The sequence below is a fragment of the Rhipicephalus microplus genome, chromosome X (assembly GCF_043290135.1).
Source record: "Rhipicephalus microplus isolate Deutch F79 chromosome X, USDA_Rmic, whole genome shotgun sequence".
Lineage (NCBI taxonomy): Eukaryota > Metazoa > Arthropoda > Arachnida > Ixodida > Ixodidae > Rhipicephalus > Rhipicephalus microplus.
In genome coordinates, this window is record NC_134710.1 from 447608060 (window position 1) to 447627357 (window position 19298).

Consider the following 19298-nt stretch of genomic DNA (forward strand, 5'->3'; position numbering starts at 1 on the left):
CGCGTTACCATGATGCGAAGTGTGGCTTTTCTGCAGCCTTTTTTTACGTTATGAAATTCTGGAAAACACGACAACATGTGCGACTATTCGTCCCACAAGTCAAGAAAAAGGTGCGTCTGGACGTTGGGCTACAATACACATCTAACATATACAAGATCTCAGTGCACGTGCTGAAGCTATGTTGTCTAAATGAAATAATTGAAGAAGATCGTCAGCTATAATCAGTAGACTTTGCGTCTTGCAAACAGCCATGCGTGCCATTAAATAGGCCGATTGATCATACGTTCCTACCATGTTCCACTTTCCACCCTCACTATCCACTATCCTATCGTACTTTGTAACGTCGCTTTTTCACGCATGCTTCTTGTTATAGTATTTTCCCCTGGTCGTGACGGTGATGTACACAGAACTCAAGCCGTGAATGACTGAGCAGTTTATCGAATGATGTTGTGCTCAGCAAAGGGAGTAACGCCCAAACAGTGACAACAGCAGCGATAGCCATTGTCGGTCGACCAAATGCCCATCTATAGGCAAGGCGCGTCTGCCAACACATGTGGCATCAAAGATTCCAGCGTTATCATTGGTCGCCCTGTTAGTTGAAAAATAAAGCCGACGTTCGTGTGCTATATGCAATCTTATCTGAAGAGTGTAAAAGAATTATTATATGGACTTTTACACCCCAAAACCAAGATACGAATATGAGAGAAGTCTTACAGGAGGGCTCTACACATTTCGACCATCTGGTGTTTTTGAACATGTACTGACATCACACAATACACGGGCCTCTACTCTTCCACCTCCATTCAAATGTGACCGCCGTGGCGGGAATCCAACCCGCCACCTTCGGGTCAGCAGCCGAGCACCTGAGCCATTGATGCACCGACGTGGAGTGAAGGGTGCAAAACAATCGGGAAGGCTCGCACACATCCCGGCATGGCTTGTGCAGAGCAGTGGTTGCATGTGTAACTGACCGGCTCCAGAACAAAAACTACAAAAAAGCGTGCGTGACAGTAGGAATTCTACGCTCTGTTGCGGTGGTGTTGCAGTTACGGTGCTCGGCTGCTGATCCAAAAGCCGTGGTTTTGATTCCGGGCCACGCGCTGGCATTTGGGTGGAGGCGAAATGGTACCGGCCTGTGCACTGTGCGATGTCAGGACACGTTAGAGAGCACTAGGTGGTCGAAATTTCCGGAGCCTTTCATTATGGTGCCTCTCTTAATTATGTCGTGGTTTAGGGTTCTCATACTTCGCATGTTGTAATATGAATTTTATGGATATTCATTTCCGTAGTGGAATGTTTAAGCGTCTCTACTTTCATCTATCTGAATGAAGTGGTGTTTAACGCAGGCATACATTGCATATATTTTAATAAAATCATAAGCCGTCGTTTATCTTTTCGTTAATATTTATAGTCGTATGGATGTTCTTTTGCATGAATCCCTTCGAGAACTTTCTTTGGATGAACGCCCTTCTTTGTGACCTCAATAGTCTGTCTACGAATGAAGGTCAAGTTTTTAGGCTACTTGATGTCGCCTTTTGGTAACTTATAGTAAGTAATCTGCAGCCTTCCCATGCAGAGCGACGTCCGTTCAAAGCGGCCGACAAACCGGTCATGCTTCTACTCATACACAGTGCACCACAAAGAGCAGGTCCCCAACATACGAGTTAACTCATTGAAAAGCACCTGTGAATAAACAGGATTCTAGCAGCTGTTTTTCTGTACCCGAGGCAGCAATCACTGAGTGTGTGCGAAGAGGCGGTCATTCTGACGCGTATCCGTATCGACTGCAAGTGAAAGGGCATGCTCCAGAATTCGTCGAAGCACGTGTCTCGCACTGGAATCAGCCAAACAAACAAGTGCAAGGGTGAAGTGCGCGGCCATTGCCGGCAGTGTGATTGCCACCTGACCAGGTCACGCCTACCCAGCCAGGATGCGGTGATTTCCTCGACGTTACGCAAATCGTCGGAAGAGTGGTTCCAAGGCGTGGATTTCCAAGAATAGTGGACCATCCGCGGCGACAACTCCCGAGGACCTTGAAAGAAGATCTGGTAGCGTCTGGCGCTGCCAGCTGCCGAGGCCGCCGAAGAGAGGGCAATGGTGGAGAGGGAATACCGGGAAAGCCACCGGCGAGGCGCCCAATGGCCTGCCGGCAGCGTCGGTTGGCCGGACTAGCCTGGATCCCAGCGCAAGTGGCGGCGGCGCCTATATAAGCGGCGTAGCCGCGGGTGTTCGGTCAGCTTCTCTCCACTCTCAGCCCGGCGGAGCGACTAAGCGTGCACAAACATGGTGGCTTTCAAGGCAGCCCTCATCCTCTGTGTGCTCGTCCTTCCGGCCTACGCCCAGACAGCAGGTGCCGAGCCACCGCGCCCGGTAAGGACTTGTGGCCCCCCCACGTGTCATTCATTCGTGTGAACGATGTCTCCTGTCCAGGACAGAGGCGAACATTGGAAGGAGACGTTGGTCTGACTAGAGGGGCTTGCATTCTGTGGAGAGATTGTAACATCTCAAAGCAGGATCAGTTTTTTAATCTTCCGCGCTTGATAAATAGTCCTTTGCCCCCAAAAGGAGCTTGCGACTGTCCGTCACGCTTGCTCTCAATGCCGTGTCGACTGCGCACCGGCCGCAATTCAATTATCTAGGTCACGGAGAAAATCCTGCTTGCAGTGCTTGCACGTTAGCTCTTTCTTTTTGCTATCTCCTCGACCAATGAGTGGTCTGCTCAGATGAGCGCCGCCAGCTTGTTCAAAAGCAGGATGTAGTTATAAATGACGATCACGACTGCTCGTGCTCGCCCTTTAAAAAGCGTCGTTCGCTGTATTACGAGTGCGAACGCCTCATAAATGTACTGACAATCCTTGAGCAGACTCAATCATCTTGGAGCACACTTGAATTCGAGGCGCCAACGCACAAAAAACATTGTCTAGCTATAGCAGTTAAACGTTACTTCCTGACAATGGAGCCTTTCTCCCACTTTTGTATTGATTAGTTCCAAAATTAAATTTTGTAAGAGAGTATTTATGGAGACACAATTCCGCTGTGGTATCTGCGGTGACAGTTTTACATGGAAAAAGTAGTGACACATACCTTGATTGTCAAAGCAATCAATCTAGCTCTTAAATGAACCTTGTTATGGCTATCGCAGCGTTTGTCTTTCACATCACTATTGGAAGCGTGCAAAAACACGCAGTGATTAATATTGAAAACAAAAAAAATTGCTTTTGCGCGAAGGTGTACTAAAATATTACGAGGAGCTTTGATGGCTTTTTTGATGGCTGGTTTCGCTTTGTTCGAAAAAGAAGCGTAAGAAAAAAGAACTCTGCCTAACGAATACTGCCAAGCGTGATTTCACGCTGAATTCTTCAAGTTCAGCAGTTCAAACTAAATTGACTCAGATCTTTATTTTCCACCGAGTAGATACAGATGGAGCGCAGCGGGAATAAAAAAAGCTGCCTGCGGGTGGCTTTACTAGCTCGAATCGAATTCCAGAAATATATTTTGATTTGCCAAGTAGTAATCAATACATACGAAAAGAAATTGGACAGAGAGTGTCCTTCTAAAACAGCGAAAAGTGTGTGTATACTGTCTACTATGTACTGTGAAGTTTTGCAACACTCACAGATATTGATAACGGAGAGTGATAATGCGGTTTGAGTAAATTCAAAAAGTATTCATTGAAGCGCCCCCACTGAAGTGCAGCTGAATGCATAATGTAAAAATAAAACAGGCAGCCTTGCAGAAAAGCTGATCCAGGCAGCATCAAATTCATGCTTCTATTAGGCGCGTTGTGAGAGATGGTTGAAAGTGAGAAAAAGCAGTGAAACAGAAAAAAAAAAGTTTGGCACAACCACTACGTTTGATATACCATCTGATTACAGGCACTACAGCAAGTCCGCGGTTTCACTTTTTATATAGCCCGAAATGAAGTCACAGCCCTTTGATATATGGACAAATTACAATCCGCTTACAATTCAGATGTTGCTTAACGAGTGGTTCCGCCTGTGTGCATTCACATTGGCTTTGCAGAGAGAAACCGATTCTAGAGCTCAGCAGCTATGCGCAAATTGCTCAAAAACGTGATCACAGCGCTCACATAAAATATTCTGTGGTAACTACAACCATGGTGCGGACTCAAATGTTTTTCGCGGCGTTTTTCAGCATCAAGCATTGAAAGGCTAGAATCAACTACTTAGTGTTTCGCAGGAGCATGCTGTGGATCGGCTCACAGTCATGTTCCTTACCCGGTTTGCCCTGCGCCAAATAATTTCTAGTAGTTGTTTTTTTTTGCGCAGAGATAGACAGTCGGGTGAAACAGAACTCATTCGTTCATGTTGGTGCTTAGAAAAAAAACAGTACCAAAAAAGTAAAAATAGTGGTGAGCATCTTGCAATGTCTTAGCTGGACTTCTGAACAATTAAGGCCCCGTTACAACCATTATAATAGAAATGGCGATTGAGTTATCTAAGCCTAAACACTTGTGTAGAAGCTCACTAGCTACGCTGGACGATGTGGCGATATTATTGAGAAAGCGGAGCATTTTCATTTTCTCAAACAGCATTTATGCCTTACCTACCTGCACAACCTGTCCGAATAAAACGTAGAAGAGCTTGGCTGATAAAACTGCTGTCGTCGACGAAGACTGCTACGCTATATTGACCCACTAGTTAAATGGTAGTTGTTTACCAAAATTGAGAAATTTGGTTAATTCCGGTCTTTGAAACGGGCTCGTGTCAAAATGTATTGGAGGGCGTTGCAAAGGCAGCTTTGTAGATGTAGATGAGCATGCGAAAAGATTGTCACGTAAATGCGGACTAATTTGTCAAATATCAACGGCAGGTAGTTCACCACAATCTAGGAAACTGTTCTATAGAATATGTAAAAAAAATCCGATATTTATTATTCGATAATCAATTTCCAAGAAATAACAAAAAAGGTGCTGTGAAACTAGTCAATGTTCTTTTTGCCCGCGAGTCAGTCGCTGGTTTCCGCAGTTGACCTTTGAATATACCAATTGTGGCGCCCGCATGATGAGGTGGTTTACTCAAAGCCGGTCAGCCGACAGCCGTTGAACCTACCAAGGCGTTCAAGTGCGAACGTTCTTCTCCATGATCCAAACAGAACAAAGTCCCTTTGGTGCAAGGCTCACCAAAGAACAACCACACAATGGCGTGAAGACGTCTGGCTGGGAAGCGAATAGAACGGCAGGTACTCGTCTTCGGCCAGACGAACGGGTTAGCCTATATTTAGTTACTGGCTGGCGTGACGTGGCCACCCGCTAGAGCACCGTTCGATGCTGCTCCGCGCTCGCAGGGATAAAAAACCAGTTTTTGCGAAGCGATTACCCAACCATTTTGGCTCTTGTAGCTGAGCGGTCGAACGCCACCAAGCAACTGTTTTGCATATATATATATATATATATATATATATATATATATATATATATATATATATATATATATATATATATATATATATATATATATATATATATTTAGTCCTGAGTTGGCTCATGGCCTCAGTCCGTTCCAAAGAGCTTGACCCGTACGATGCGCCTAACCGAGCACGTGCGCTTAATACCGCACCCACTCTGAGATCACCGGGAGATTGTGCTGGGCTCACGCGGTCTGCTGAGGAGGCTGACCTCGCAGCAATTGTGAACCTCTGCAGGCTGATGACCAAGCATCAAGTCTCATCGGTCTTCTCATTTTTGCCATTCAAGGATCTCGCTTTTTGACGTTACTACTGTTCATTCTCATAGGGGGTGTGTTTCTTCATAATTGTACTACGATAGCTACAGAAGGGGTTGACTGTGAAATTAGCGAACAAAATGCATTGTCTCAAAGGATGCGTGGTTCAATGCACTTTTCACGAAAACGCATCCCCACCAACTTGGCCAGCTGCGAAACGTTCAAGCCCGTTTCTCTCTCACCAGTTGATATAGCGTAGACATTCTACGCCGCCCCGCCGTGGTGGTCTAGTGGCTAAGGTACTCGGCTGCTGACCCGCAGGTCGCGAGTTCGAATTCCGGCTGTGGCGGCTGCATTTCCGATGGAGGCGGAAATGGTGTAGGCCCGTGTGCTCAGATTTGGGCGCACGTTAAAGAACCCCAGGTGGTCAAAATTTCCGGAGCCCTCCACTACGGCGTCTCCCATAATCGTATGGTGGTTTTGGGACGTTAAACCCCACATATCAATCAATCAGACATTCTACGCCACATTGAAAAAATCTACGCCGCTTCGCCACACAAAATTTCTACAGTCAGTGGTGCAGAAAAAAAAGAGAGAAAACCATAAGTGGGCAAAGAAGATGCGCTACTCTGTGGCTTTTGTTCCAGTTCACTGGTTGTGTCGTGGCCCCAGAAGGCAATTAGTCGCGAGATTTTCCATGCTGACGCAAACCAGTGTTGCATCACTCGGTCGCTCTACATGCGGCGCGAAGAGAGCGGCGAGGTGAAATCGGCGCATTCCGCGCAAGTGCGAGCGCCCACCTTCGTGATCCACATTTTGAGAGGCGAGAAGACGACGCGAGGGGCTGCGATGCTATCGCGTCCCGGCGCTCTTGCTTTTTACTTTCGGGAAGACCGGTTTCAACGGCGGCGGGGATCAGTCGACAACGGGAGCACTGGGTCTTGATATCACGACCGGCTTCTTTTTCCTCGAAGCGGCAAGTCAGACACGACGTGGAACCAGGAAAAGACAATAAGATTTTGAAATGGGGAAGCTTATCGGGGTATTCATTGTTTTCGATACTTTCTCATCCGAGCTGCATCGACATTTATTATACGCGCCGCGGTACGGTACTGAAACTTGTTAGAAATTGTTTTAGCGATGCCATTGCGTGGCGGTTTGTTACCCAATAAAACAAGAAAAAAAGAAATGAAGAAAAAGAAGCATTGTGGCTTGATTGGAGTTGACAGCTAGAATATGTCACGAGAAGTGAATTGTGGCGTATTGTCTCACCGATCGCGAAGTGTTCGCCATCTTAGTGGCGTAGTTAGGTTCTGGGAGTGATGCTGTTACCTATGGCAGGTCCCATTTTACGTCCTTTAGAATATTTTAAAGAGAAATGATTAAAAATACGTTTACTCGTAGACAGTGAATTCATTGATTATTGTAATAGTATTTTTTTTTGCTTGCGGGTGCTCTCAGCTTGAAGAATTGAAACGCGCATTGGCACTAACCTCTCATTTAGAACTATCACAACGCTCCTCTAAATCTGCCTCGACATCCTGATCATAAAAAAAGATGCACAGAGTCGTACCATGGCAATACTACATGAATTTCGAAGAATTGTAAAAGAAATACATTCTTGTCGACTGGAATTTCAATAAACGTATTGAGCTTCGTAGGTGAGGTGCAAAGCCTGCCTAGAACGTTAGCAACGACTGTGATGATGTTAACGCAAGCTTTATGTTTAGTTGTAGCATCCCGGAAGTCCTAAGCAGCACAACCTTTCATGATTTTTTGAGAAGTCGACTTTTACTGCAAACGTTGCATGGTTGTCTTTCGCTTACGACTCATTGCTGCATTGACTGATGGCGTGCGTGTAAATAACGCACCCGGACATAGACAGTCACGTTGTTCGCGTCCAGATGACTATCTTGCACAGACAGAGCACCTTTTTGTGTGCAAGACACGTGGGATGGATGTGGGTCGCTGACGATGACACCGATCGCCGAAGGCCCCCTTCACTAATGCTCTGCTTCCGTGAGGCCTCACTTAGACCATGACAGCGATAGCTTTTCTCTCGACATCGCTATTCTCTGAAATATCAATGCACTCACGTCGGTTCTCTCTTTTCTTCGCAGGAGATCAACTGGGGAAAGTGCCCCCAACTGCAGCCATCTAAGGAGGAAAGAGTAAGTCCGCCTGAAGAGGCATAATTGCCGTCTCTTTTCGCCACAAGGGCACACCGCTCTTTCCGTGGGATTATCGCGTGGCGCAGCGAAGGCGGGGCCGCCCACTTGGGCACCCACCGCGAACGCATGAAGCTGCCCAGGAAGTGAGTTGATTGCCTGCTTGTATTATGGCTTGGGAAAGCAACCAAGCACGTCGCCAAGAGTGGCGTCACCTTGCCGCCCACCGCGGCCAAGAGAAATCAGAGCGGAAACGATTAGCGACCTCACCCAAGGATGTGCGTGGTAGTCAACTGCGTTCGCCGCTATCGGCGGCCAACCAGTCCTTGGCGAAGAAAGGCAAGGTTTAATGAATTGGCGGCCCCATGGTGCTGTGCTCCTTTTACCAGTGCGTGCATTGTTTATGCGCAGGTATGCATGCATGCGTACGTTTGAAACTACGTGTAGCTTTTTCGGCTCGGTTGGTTTCGAGACGCAGCTACTCCATAACTAACGTTGTCGAGGGTCACGTTGAAAGCGTACTACAGTCTGCGGTTTTCACACTTGCGTTATTATCTGATAATGATCAAACGCCTTTTCTCGTAGCTACAAAAGCTTGTATACCTTTTGTTTTAGTGAAGAAATTGTCTGGGTAACGCACACTCTGCCTGTCTTTTACCCCAATAGCAACAGAAGGCCCTAGTCATTGACACTTGCCTCGAGAAGGTGCCCCTCCCAGACGTCGAGCACGCCAATGAGGTGAGTTTCTGCGTGACGGTTATGACTTAAGAAGCCTGGGAACAGCTTTCCATCGAGAAAGGAGGGATCTTTCATATGTCTTGAAACGTTAGCTCTCGTAAAACCACAGAGGTGAACCTTTTTTGCCAATAAGCTGCAGCGTACCATTTCTGACCGCTGAAAAATAGCTTGTATGCCAAAAGGTAACTTAGCTTTAATAGTGCGAGTCAGCTACCCCACTATCGCCTTTGATTTAGACGTGAAAACGTTATCGATGTCAACGTACAAATGTGGAGATAGCTTATTCACTGGTATTGCGTTATCAAGTGGTTTCACCTTACCTTTCGAAAATAATATAGTACATGTTGCAATTAAAGTCTGACCTAACTTTTTTTGCCAGTTTAGTCCCAATTTTCAAAAATATCAATCATGCAGTCATCTTCACGTAAATAGTAAACGCTCTCCTTTGCACTTTTTGTACTACCCAAAAGGATGTACAAGGTCTGCGAAACAAGTGCCAGCTTAGATATATTGGCCAACAAGTAGCTTTAAAACGCCTGGGATTTTCTTTGCTGGGCGCATTACATAATAAAGTATTGTTTGAAAATATTTGAAAGAGAAGCATGTAGTGTAGAATGCCCATTGGGGAGTGCATCCTGCAAAGACATCGCTGTCACACGTAATTCAGTAAGACTTTCTGGTGGGTCAGTTGGTTCACAGCTTATAGACAATATGAAACTGCATGAAAAGGCGTGGACACGGATAAGGAAAATACTGAACGCGAGGGGTGCAGTGGCGTAATCGTGTGCTCTTCTTATCGAGCAATATAAATACCACATTATAGCTAGACATTCGTAGACTACCTATTTCGAAACTACTGTCAAATCAATCAGTGTGCATGGCCTTTCAACTTGCACGATCTAGGTGAGGTTTCACCTTTCACAATGGCATGCTGGCATTCACCACAGGTGTGCATTGAATGCCTCGTGTTTCTTGCAATGCAGACTGTGATCCAGCAGCACCGTGAGGACGTTACCACTTGCGCTCTCCACAGCGAAGGATGGGTAAGTGAGAATCGCAACAGGAATGCGCTTTAGAAGGACCATTTTTCGCTTCTTAGTAAAGTAAGACTCCCCAATACCAAAAGTACCGTTTTTTTCTGCTGCAAGAGAGTTTTCAAGTTATAAAACTGGTGAAATGTAGGAGCCGATAGCGGTGTTTATTTCATATTTCTGGAGCCATTTGCTGTGATGTTGCCAATTTTTATGGCCTCTGTTAGAGAGTAGATTGATTTTAATTGACCAGATATTTTCCTCCGGTGGAGCCAGAGGTATAGCGTATCAAGTTTCAGGAATTACCCGGAGAAAAATGTGCCATCTCTGAAGTCACATGTGCGTAAGTCTCGGCGTGAAATGTAACTTGTAAACTTTCACCTTCGTTTTTCCTTCTGGAAATAAAACTAACGGCGAGAGTTAGTCGCCAAAAAATCCCTGTATATTGATCCGTTTTTTTACACGACTGTCCTCTGAGGCGTCCTGTTACTATAGGGTGTAAGCGATCTGTGTGCAGTTCAACAAGAATGGCCAGTACCGCTTCGACCGTGCCAGGACTGAGATCTTGAACAAGAAGCTTGCTGCCGACGTCGAGCCAAAGGTGCTCGCCAAGCACGACGAGTGCAAGAAGGAGGCCGAGGAGAAATTCGCCCACCAGTTCGTGGCTCAAGTGCAGCTTTACCAGGCCTGTATGGATTACCACATTTCCCAGATTTGTGGCATTCAGATCCAGGGTGGAGCTGGTGCGCCGGCCCATGGTTAAGCTTCGGGCCTAGCCTATCCGGCCCCTCACTCCTCGCTGACTCCGAGGTGAGCACCGCTGTAGACTGCACTTTTATTACGCTGCACGATCGTTTGAGGAGGAAAATTATTGGTGTTCGGTGTATTTCGATGCTTCAACACTCACGCATACTGCCGCGCTGCCATAAACACCGAAAGCGAGAGTGGGTAGATTTATTCTTGTGCAGTGCGTTCGCCTGGACGAAGCGTTCGATATAATTTGGAACGTAATGAATATTCTCAGACACTGTATGCGTGCACCGATTGCCTTCGAACGCGACAACTTGCAAAATATTCCTTGCCAGAAGGGTCTAAGGGTCTGGTATATTGACCAGATATATTTCCGTATTATTTCTAGGTAAATCGTCAAGCTTAACAGCAAAATGTGGCCAAGTGTACATCTGCACCAGTAGATATTTACAAGCCATTCCTTTCATAAAAGTGTCTGACTGCACAATAAGAACATTTTGCAACACTTTGAGGAAGTGTACACTAAACATCAAAAAATGCCTTTTTATTATTATTCGAGAACAGAGAACGACAATACGTTAGAATGACGTCATTAAAACCTAATTGTGAATTAGCGTAATAAGACTATTTTTGAAGAACTTTGATAATAACGTCCCACTGAAAACAAAAGAAAACAAAAGCAGCTAGGTGGAAGAACAGTGGTGTAACGTAGAAACACAGTGCCTAACATAACTGTAAAACAGTACTGCACTCATATTACATAGCACGCCCGTAACGTGACGATCGCATCGAACGGGAAGTGAAATTTTGCTTAGAAATTGCCCATTGTTTTTTTTTGTTTTTGAATGATCTTTCCTAGAAACAGCACCTTACACTCGCAGGTCTTGCCTTACAAGGTGGATGCTGTGTTTTAGCACATTCCGGAGATAAGACTTATAAAAGGATTGATCGAAAATGCGAGATGGCAGGAGTGAAAAGAAGAAAATTTTGTGTGAACGTTTTAACTTTAGAAGGAATAAATTTGCAGTTTTAAGACGCCAACTTCGTCGTCACAAATATTTTCAGGTTGCGCCAAATAATCATTGCTTAATGAGCGTTGTGGCAGTATCTTTTTAAAGGAAAATCACACCGAGGGTAGACGAACAAATGGGCCTTCTTTCCGCCCATTTTATAAACCTCTATTTACCATTATTCCGTCCTAAATTTTCGCAGCGCTTGTACACAAGTAGACGCCATAGGCCACACGGTGTGCTGACGACCTCGTTTTTGTTTGCATTTGTCGCAGTTCTCAAAGCAACGTTGTGATCCAAATCAGCCCCATGAATCGTCAGTCTGGGCTCTTCAGCTTCCAGTCATTTCCTCATTTCTTCCGACTTCCTGCTGAACCCCACTGAAACGCTCCTCTGGGTTTTCTTTTGTCTATCTCTCTCTCGTATTGGACGCCGGCTTCCTCCTTCCTACTCGGCGTCACAACCAAAGGGGAAATGCTATTCGACTACGACCACGGACAAAGAAAGACCACCCCGGAAACAAAAAAAAAATACCCTTGTTGATCAAAATAGTCGTCAATAAAGAATATATTCGTTTCCCCGTTGTAGGGCCTGTCTGCGAGTGTATTTCCTGTTGCGTGTGCATTGTCTTTCCTATGAAAACTCTTTACGCGCCAACGAACAGTGGTGGCGCGTTTACTCTGAGGCCTCGAGGAGACACCTCTTTCAGTGTGAGGACTTTTCAGTGATTAATTCGCAGTGGCGCAATGCTCTGTGATATCTTGTGCGCTTTTAAAATTTTGAATAAGTAGACCGAGTGCTTGGCAATAAGCATTGGTTGAGTGTAACCAGTGACGTTCTCGACCCAGCTATATTTGGCTGTGGTGTCACACATATGCTGTATATTTCGACATCTATAAGCTGCTGCGTACAGCGCGATAGCATCCGCATTACGAGTGAAAAAAAAAAAACAGTGCTTACATAGGACGAAGAAAAGGCACGAACCTCGGGATGCTTTACTTCATTGCCGTAAATATGGTGATGACACCATCACTCAGTCTAATATATTTCTTCGCACATTGAGATGCTGTGATTTATTAGGTTTTGCTTTCGTGGAATGTGCCCAACTACGCACTCACAACGCTGTTAGCCAGAAAAAGGAATCGTTGCGCTGTCCGTGACCAAAACGCCATACTTGCTCTTTCTATGGGGATGGTGGTTAGGCAGAACATAGAGCCATTTTCAAAATAAAGAATATACTAAGCGTAAAACAGCAAACGTAATGAGTTTCGGACCACGTTCCGCGCCTCTGCATTAAACGCAAGAACATCAAAACTCGCAATGAACAGAAGCTTCTGCTATGCAGCTGGAACTTTTAGTCTCGCTACTGTTAAGTTTTTACTACGGTTTGGCGTAGTCAGTAAGTTTATGTCAGTACTAGTCCACGATGAGACGCTTTCTACTCGCATATGTACCGAAGGAAATGCAACTAGCAAATGCGTTGGACTGGATGTCTATCAGCATAATATTGCATGTACAGCGCTCTCTCGAGTATTATAAGCAGCTCTCTCGAGGAGAATCACAAGAGTTGATTGGATAACTGCAGTGACATTGCTCATATAATTGCGGTGCTTCGGGTAACGAGTGGAGGACGCACATTTATTCAAGTATGACGCTATTTTGTTTTTATGCGCCAGGCCGATTTGTGATAGCTTTGTTTATGGCGATAGGGTTTGTGAATTTTGTGGAACGGTGTTAGCCTATCTACGACAACCATGTCACCCAAAGGAAGTGGCATTGCTGTCATATGTAGTGTTACTTATCGCAGGATTATACTTCGAGTAACTGTTTGAAAGTATAGATCAGTTCAGATAATAGTGAGAATTGGACGTATGAACGGTTTTATTATTCCAAAACTCTCCGTAGCTACATTCCTTGTTTAATGTTCGCGTCCACCAATGCAACAACAACGAATTACATGGTTAGTGGCTGCTCACTATTAAGAATTTTATGTAACGTTAACACACTTGCACCGTCTCTGTGGATAGGTATTTGTGGAGTAGCTTTCCACACCTGTGCTATGCACAACACACACAGGCGCACATAAAATCGAGAGAAAACACAAATATACTTGTGTTTTTAGATCTCGTCAAACAATGTGAGGAGCTGAATATCTGTCGTATAGGTCAAATATGCAGCTCCACATATTGAATTTCTACTAGGTTTGGGCATACGTACTTCTCCATTCAGTTTCGTCAAGTTGTATCGGGCTGAGTAATAGCTTGAAACGCACAGCGTCAATTGTCTACATTGCATCTATTCTGCTTGGCTGTTCCCAAACGCAGAAATATTCGCATGGAATATCTCTTCACTCTATCTCGCAACTGTTAACTACTTGCCTGCATGAATTCAGTAATATCGTGTCGAACATGGTTGAACATCTAATACTGAACTTTTGTACAGGCTTATCAAAACTCCAGAGTCAAAAAACAACTGGAAAGCTTCGTTCGAAGGCTAGGTAAATACACCATCACCTGTTGACTTACGTACCTCGCCTCATGGAGCGGTGTTGTCTATGGTTCCGTAAGGTGCATCTTAGCTCCTGCGTGTTTTACGCATATAAGTGGTGCTATTCAAGACCTCAATGTAAGAAGTGTTTCCTGGTGACTGCATGGTCTGCAGAATATGTAATAGCGTTGACCCCCAGTTAGACCTAGCGAACTCATTCCGAAATATGAAGTACTCAAGGCCAGAGTTACAGTTATTGATAAATATTGAAAAATAGAGTTTCAGTCCCCAATATAATATTGAAACGCAAGTCAGCTACCAATGTGTATTACAGGACTGTGATAAATAAAAACGTTCGAGATAAAAGATAGCGTGGAATATTTGGAAACTGACATCTTAGGAAACACACGCCTCTTTTTCCATAAAAAAGTGTACTTTTTTGTTTATACAACCATTAACATCTTTATTTAGCACGATGAGCATCGCATAAATATTGTTTTCAACACATAAATAATGACCCTAATAGCACAAACCACATTGATATTTGGCCGGCTTCTGAACCAGTATTGATAATGCGGCTACAGAGGTTCCCAAGAACCGTTTAGTGTATTCAGCTTAGCGTAGTCTATCGCCCTTGAGGCACTGCAATTTATGATGGTGGTCCCTGAAGCATCTTCTGAAGCTTAGGTGTTGATTATGATAGTCCTCAGCAAGTGATGGCTGAGCTGTAACTTTCAGCAGGGCCATGATATGAAACGAACAATGACCTCGACAAACTGCCGTGGTTCTTCATTTATTAAAAGGTCAGGTAAATATGAAAACTTGTCACAAATAGTACCCGTGTTCTTATTGTTGCTTCCCTGTCACGAAGCACTGATCTGCACGCTATCAGAGTGGCATACTATTGCGTTCCTTATAGATGACTTTGCGCAGCTGGTTTGCTCAATAAAATCTAGATGACGCTAGAACACGGTGAACGTCTCCAAACTCTGGCCGTCTCTCTGCCGTGGGCTTGTGCAGCACTGCTCAACTGGCCCTTTGCGACGCCTGTATGGCATCGCCGTAGCGTCTGTGCGCGCGCGAGTAAAAGACCAGTTGCTATGGGGACGCCAAGCAAACAATGCAACGCGGATGTTCAGCCGTGCTGCAGAAGGCCACGGAAGAAAGACGGCTACGGTAGGGAAAATCAACAAGGCCTCACCTATAGGTGCAGTTTCCTTCCGCCTCCTTCTTGTCATGTCGTCCTGCGCTGTGTGTCCCGTAAGTTTACAACGTACAAATGTATTTAGTGTATATTTACGTTCTGAAGCTTCGAGAGCAATGCATTTGTCAGTATTTTGCAGTGGTTTCTAGATTGATTCTTGAAATTTCGGAGACAAGCCTTAGCAGACATGGCTAAATAAACACTGCTAATCTCATTGATAAAAATAGCACATACCTGATGTCCTGTCTCCAGCGTGAGATGACACGAAGTGGTAGCTGATTTCACCCTTTATTTATTGCTGTGACGACAGTGGGTTAAGAGTAAGCGTGAGCTTTTATCAAATTGGCCAGTCGCGTCTGCGTGGGTGCTGGAATGTTGGCTTCTAAACCCAGCTACTGGTGTTTACGGCCACGGCCACTACGCTGGACCAGTGCGTTTGCATGGGCATCTGGCTAGGAGAAGGCCAGTTTATGGTCACATGATCACATATGGCAGCGCGTGGGTGCTTCGGCTGAAAGTCGTCTATAAGAGCTCTTTTCGGGAGAAAAAATTTTAGCCAGCCAAAGGACGATTAACGTTTTATGGCACAGAGGTGCTCAATGTCCTCTTGAGGACAGACGACGAGCTGCTCGACTTAACTTACTCCATCTAATATATTTTTCTAAACTCGAAATAAAGCCAGAAAACTACATGGTAAAGGATTCTTCCAGGCCTTCCCGTCACAAACACAGCTGTAGAATCAAGCCAATTTTCGCAAGAACTAATTTATACAAACACTCTTTTTTCCCGCAATCAATCTCTGAGTGGAATTTGTTGCCCCGAAACTCTACTCTTCTTTCCTTTTCACCATGAAATGCGCCTTGTGTTTCCTGGCTTTCACAATACTTGTTTGATTTAACAATTTGTTGTGTGCCTCAGAGTGTGGTGCTTTGCTTATGGATTGTGTTGCAGTGGGTGTACTCAGCCCTCTGGAAACAAGTATAATTTGATGGTGATTGCTATGTTTTTTTTACATTTCGTGTATATCAGTATCAATTTTGTTGTAACTTTGTTGTACTTTTATTTTACCTTTGAACTTGCTGTACCTTACCTGCTTGGACCTTAAATGGTTCGTAGTATATGATAAATAAATAAATAAATAAATAAATCTGCGCTTGTGCCTTAGACAACTCCGAGTCTGGAGTCAACGCCGCTTTCGACAGTAAAACAAGCAGTCGAGGCAAATTCGCTGCCGCAATCTAGCGTGGTAAAGAGTGGTGTTGTCGGCAACAGTCTAAGAATAATGCTTTCGTCACTGGACATCTGTTAAATCCTTTCCTTATTACGGCCACTTTTTTTATGACGTCTGGATTTATTCGTTTGCGAGAGCAGGCAAGTCGCGGCTGTACTCAGCCTGCTGCAACAAGTGCCGTCAATTCGACTTTGCTGTAATGTTTCTGTTTATAACGAAAGCTGTGATCAGATCACAACGGCAGTGGTAGTGGGATAGCTGTGCACCGCCGCCGGTGTCCGTAACCGCCATCGCTCGAAAGAGTATAAAAAAATGAAAGAGAAGAAAATTCTCAAAACTTTGGCCACTCGTACTGATTATCATCACCAACCATGTATTTGCACCTCTCACAAAGGGCGAGGCTTCGTCCCCTCAACCTCGCACTTCAAGATGAAGCGTCGGCGTCAACCTGGGTGACAGATCTCACGGGTGGAGGCTTTTATTTTTTTGGTGCCACCTAGCACGTCCCATTGGTATTCAGCAATTGTGTGCTCCCGGTCTCAGCTCTGATGAAAGTGACTGTGTTTGAGTCGCTATGTAAATTACTGTAAAAACTGTTTCAAGACCTCAACAACAGCTGATCTTGGCAATGCAGTTATATGATGCTGCCAACGCTGGCGGTCCATAACTGCTATCACAACAAATAACAAAAGTATCTGAAAAAAATTTGTAAGAGATTGAATTAGAACAAAGGTCCTCTGCGTGGCAGTCAAGTATTCTGCCACAGAGTCTCACTGGTTTTTTTTTTATTGACCAGGGCATCTCTGCATGGTGCTTGAAACTTGACACTCCTTCAGTCAGATAAACAGGCTATACAGGCTTCGTCTCGGGCAAGAAACCAGATCAACAGATTTAGTACATATATATATATATATATATATATATATATATATATATATATATATATATATATATATATATATATATATATATATATATATATATATATATATAGTCTAGTAGATCCTCCGTGAGCGGTCACAACGTGGTTTATTTCGACGTTTCGGCCTAGAGTCTGGCCTTCATCAGGAATAAAGATACAGTTTGTCGGTGCTCAGCTTTATACAATCTCAAATCAGAGGGCAACGTAAGAGGGAAAAAAAAGGAAAAAAAAGAAAGAAAAGAAAAGAAAAGAAAAGGAAAGAGAAAAAAAAAGAAAAAGAAAAAAGAGAAAAATAATATACGGTGAACGCCCCTCGGGTGCCCCCCTTCCACTTTTCCCTCCACTCCCCCCCCATCTCTCTCCCCCCTCTCCCCTTCACCTTTCTGATGTCAGCGGTCTGTGTATGTTTCCGTTCACTAGCGCATTCCTCCCGATCAGACGGTCCCTCCTGGCACTGGCGGTTCGGTGTGGGGAAAAAAAGAGCTTTTCAGGAAGTCCTAAGCCTTTAACTGCTCGGGGTCCCGTAAACAATTCGTCGTAGAAGGACGGGGGCCGCGTATTGTGGCAGACGCTGGTCAGCGGGCATTTTAGGAAGTTCTAAGCCTTTAACTACTCCGCGCCCTGACAACATTTCGTCGTAAAAATAGGGGTGCCCCGTATTGCGGTAGGCTGTGCAAGCGCGTGCAATGCGAATTCCTGGCCCGCTTCTAAATTACGCGTGTCGTGGGGGCCTCCCGGCTGTGCACATGGTTGCTGTTGGGCATGTCGTGCATGGCACAATTGATTGGGTAGTAAAATAAAACAGAAAACAGACGACAGCTGCACTTAGGAAGAGTAGTTACACTTGGAATTGTTTTAGGTTGTCCAGTGCCCTTCGCAGCTGCAGTGCCGTGAACTCAGTTACTATTTTCATCGTTGCCGTTATTGTTTTCTAATGCTTTAATTGCTGCAAGTGTACCAGGATTCTCATTTATTCCTCTATCGAGGGTGTTAAATCGGTGGATAAGGTATGACTCTCGTTGTTCACGTTCTCGATTTGATTTAAATCCCGTCTCTAAGAGCGTTACTGATAGTTTGTCGAATGCATGGTCGGGAAGATTGAGATGTTTTGATAGAGGTAGACTTGGGGCTGATTTCGCATGGGCTCTGTGATTATTGAAGCGAATCCTAAATGGTGTTTCTGTTTGTCCGATGTACTGCATACCACACACGTTGCATTCGAGTAGGTACACCACATTAGAAGAATCGCATGTTAGGTTTCCTCGTATGTTAATCGAAAACTTGGATTGTGTGCTGGTTGCTTTGTCTGTTTCTCGCATCGCCTTACATACAAGACATCGTGGCTTTAAGCAAGGGCGGCATGAATTATTGGGGGGTGATGTGTTAATTTGGGAGTGGACAAGGGTGTCTTTGAGGTTACGTGGTCGTCGGTAAACGACGCCTGGAGCGGATGGGAATGCGCGTTTCAGACGTTCACTTTGTTCCAGAATGTTGTAATGTCGTTTAAGGATTTTGTTTACATTGGGGAAGTTTGTGCTGTAAGTCAAGCTGAGGTTTGTTCGTTGTGGGTCTTCTCGCGGTGGTCGCTTCATAAGTAAGTCTTCACGCTTTAGTTTTCTCGCTTTCTGAACAGCGTCATTAATTACATGTGGGGGATATTTTTGTTGCTCGAGCATAAGTTTTAGCCTCTGTGAGCTCGTGTCAAAGTCAGCGTCTCTAGAGCAGATTCGCTTAAACCGGTGAGCCTGGCTGTATGGAATACTGTTTTTACAGTGGCGTGGGTGATCGCTTTGGTAATGAAGGTATTGTTGTCGATCCGTTGGTTTGCGATATAGGGTTGTAGAGAGCTTCTCTTCTTCTATCGTTATGGTAACATCAAGAAAATTTACGGTAACTTGCGAGTATGTGTGTGTGAAGTGTATGTTCGGGTGTACAGCATTGTAAGTGTCTATAAAGCTGAGAAGTTCGTCCTCGCTGTGGGTCCAAATAAGAAAGATGTCGTCTATGTATCTTCTGTATAACATTGGTTTCAAGGAACTTTGTGCAAGAAATTCAGACTCTAGCTTTCCCATA

The 19298-nt window shown here is 44.8% G+C and overlaps 1 protein-coding gene across 1 annotated transcript; it reads left to right on the forward strand.

Moving 5' to 3' along the window:
- The first annotated feature begins 2112 nt into the window (after nucleotides 1-2112).
- On the forward strand, nucleotides 2113-11968 carry LOC119160877 (uncharacterized). The gene is made up of 6 exons (XM_037413146.2): nucleotides 2113-2370; nucleotides 7805-7855; nucleotides 8519-8590; nucleotides 9574-9633; nucleotides 10139-10431; nucleotides 11657-11968. The coding sequence occupies exons 1-5, from the start codon at nucleotides 2284-2286 to the stop codon at nucleotides 10382-10384; spliced, it is 516 nt and encodes a 171-aa protein (XP_037269043.1). The 5' UTR covers nucleotides 2113-2283; the 3' UTR covers nucleotides 10385-10431; nucleotides 11657-11968.
- The last annotated feature ends 7330 nt before the right edge of the window (nucleotides 11969-19298 follow it).

Bases quoted from the DNA above. Each gene is read 5' to 3' on its own strand.
- LOC119160877 (XM_037413146.2), top strand. From the start codon at position 2,284: ATGGTGGCTTTCAAGGCAGCCCTCATCCTCTGTGTGCTCGTCCTTCCG. The intron at 2,371-7,804 runs GTAAGGACTTGT...TTTTCTTCGCAG, and splicing joins GTGCCGAGCCACCGCGCCCG to GAGATCAACTGGGGAAAGTG. The intron at 9,634-10,138 runs GTAAGTGAGAAT...ATCTGTGTGCAG, and splicing joins CTCTCCACAGCGAAGGATGG to TTCAACAAGAATGGCCAGTA.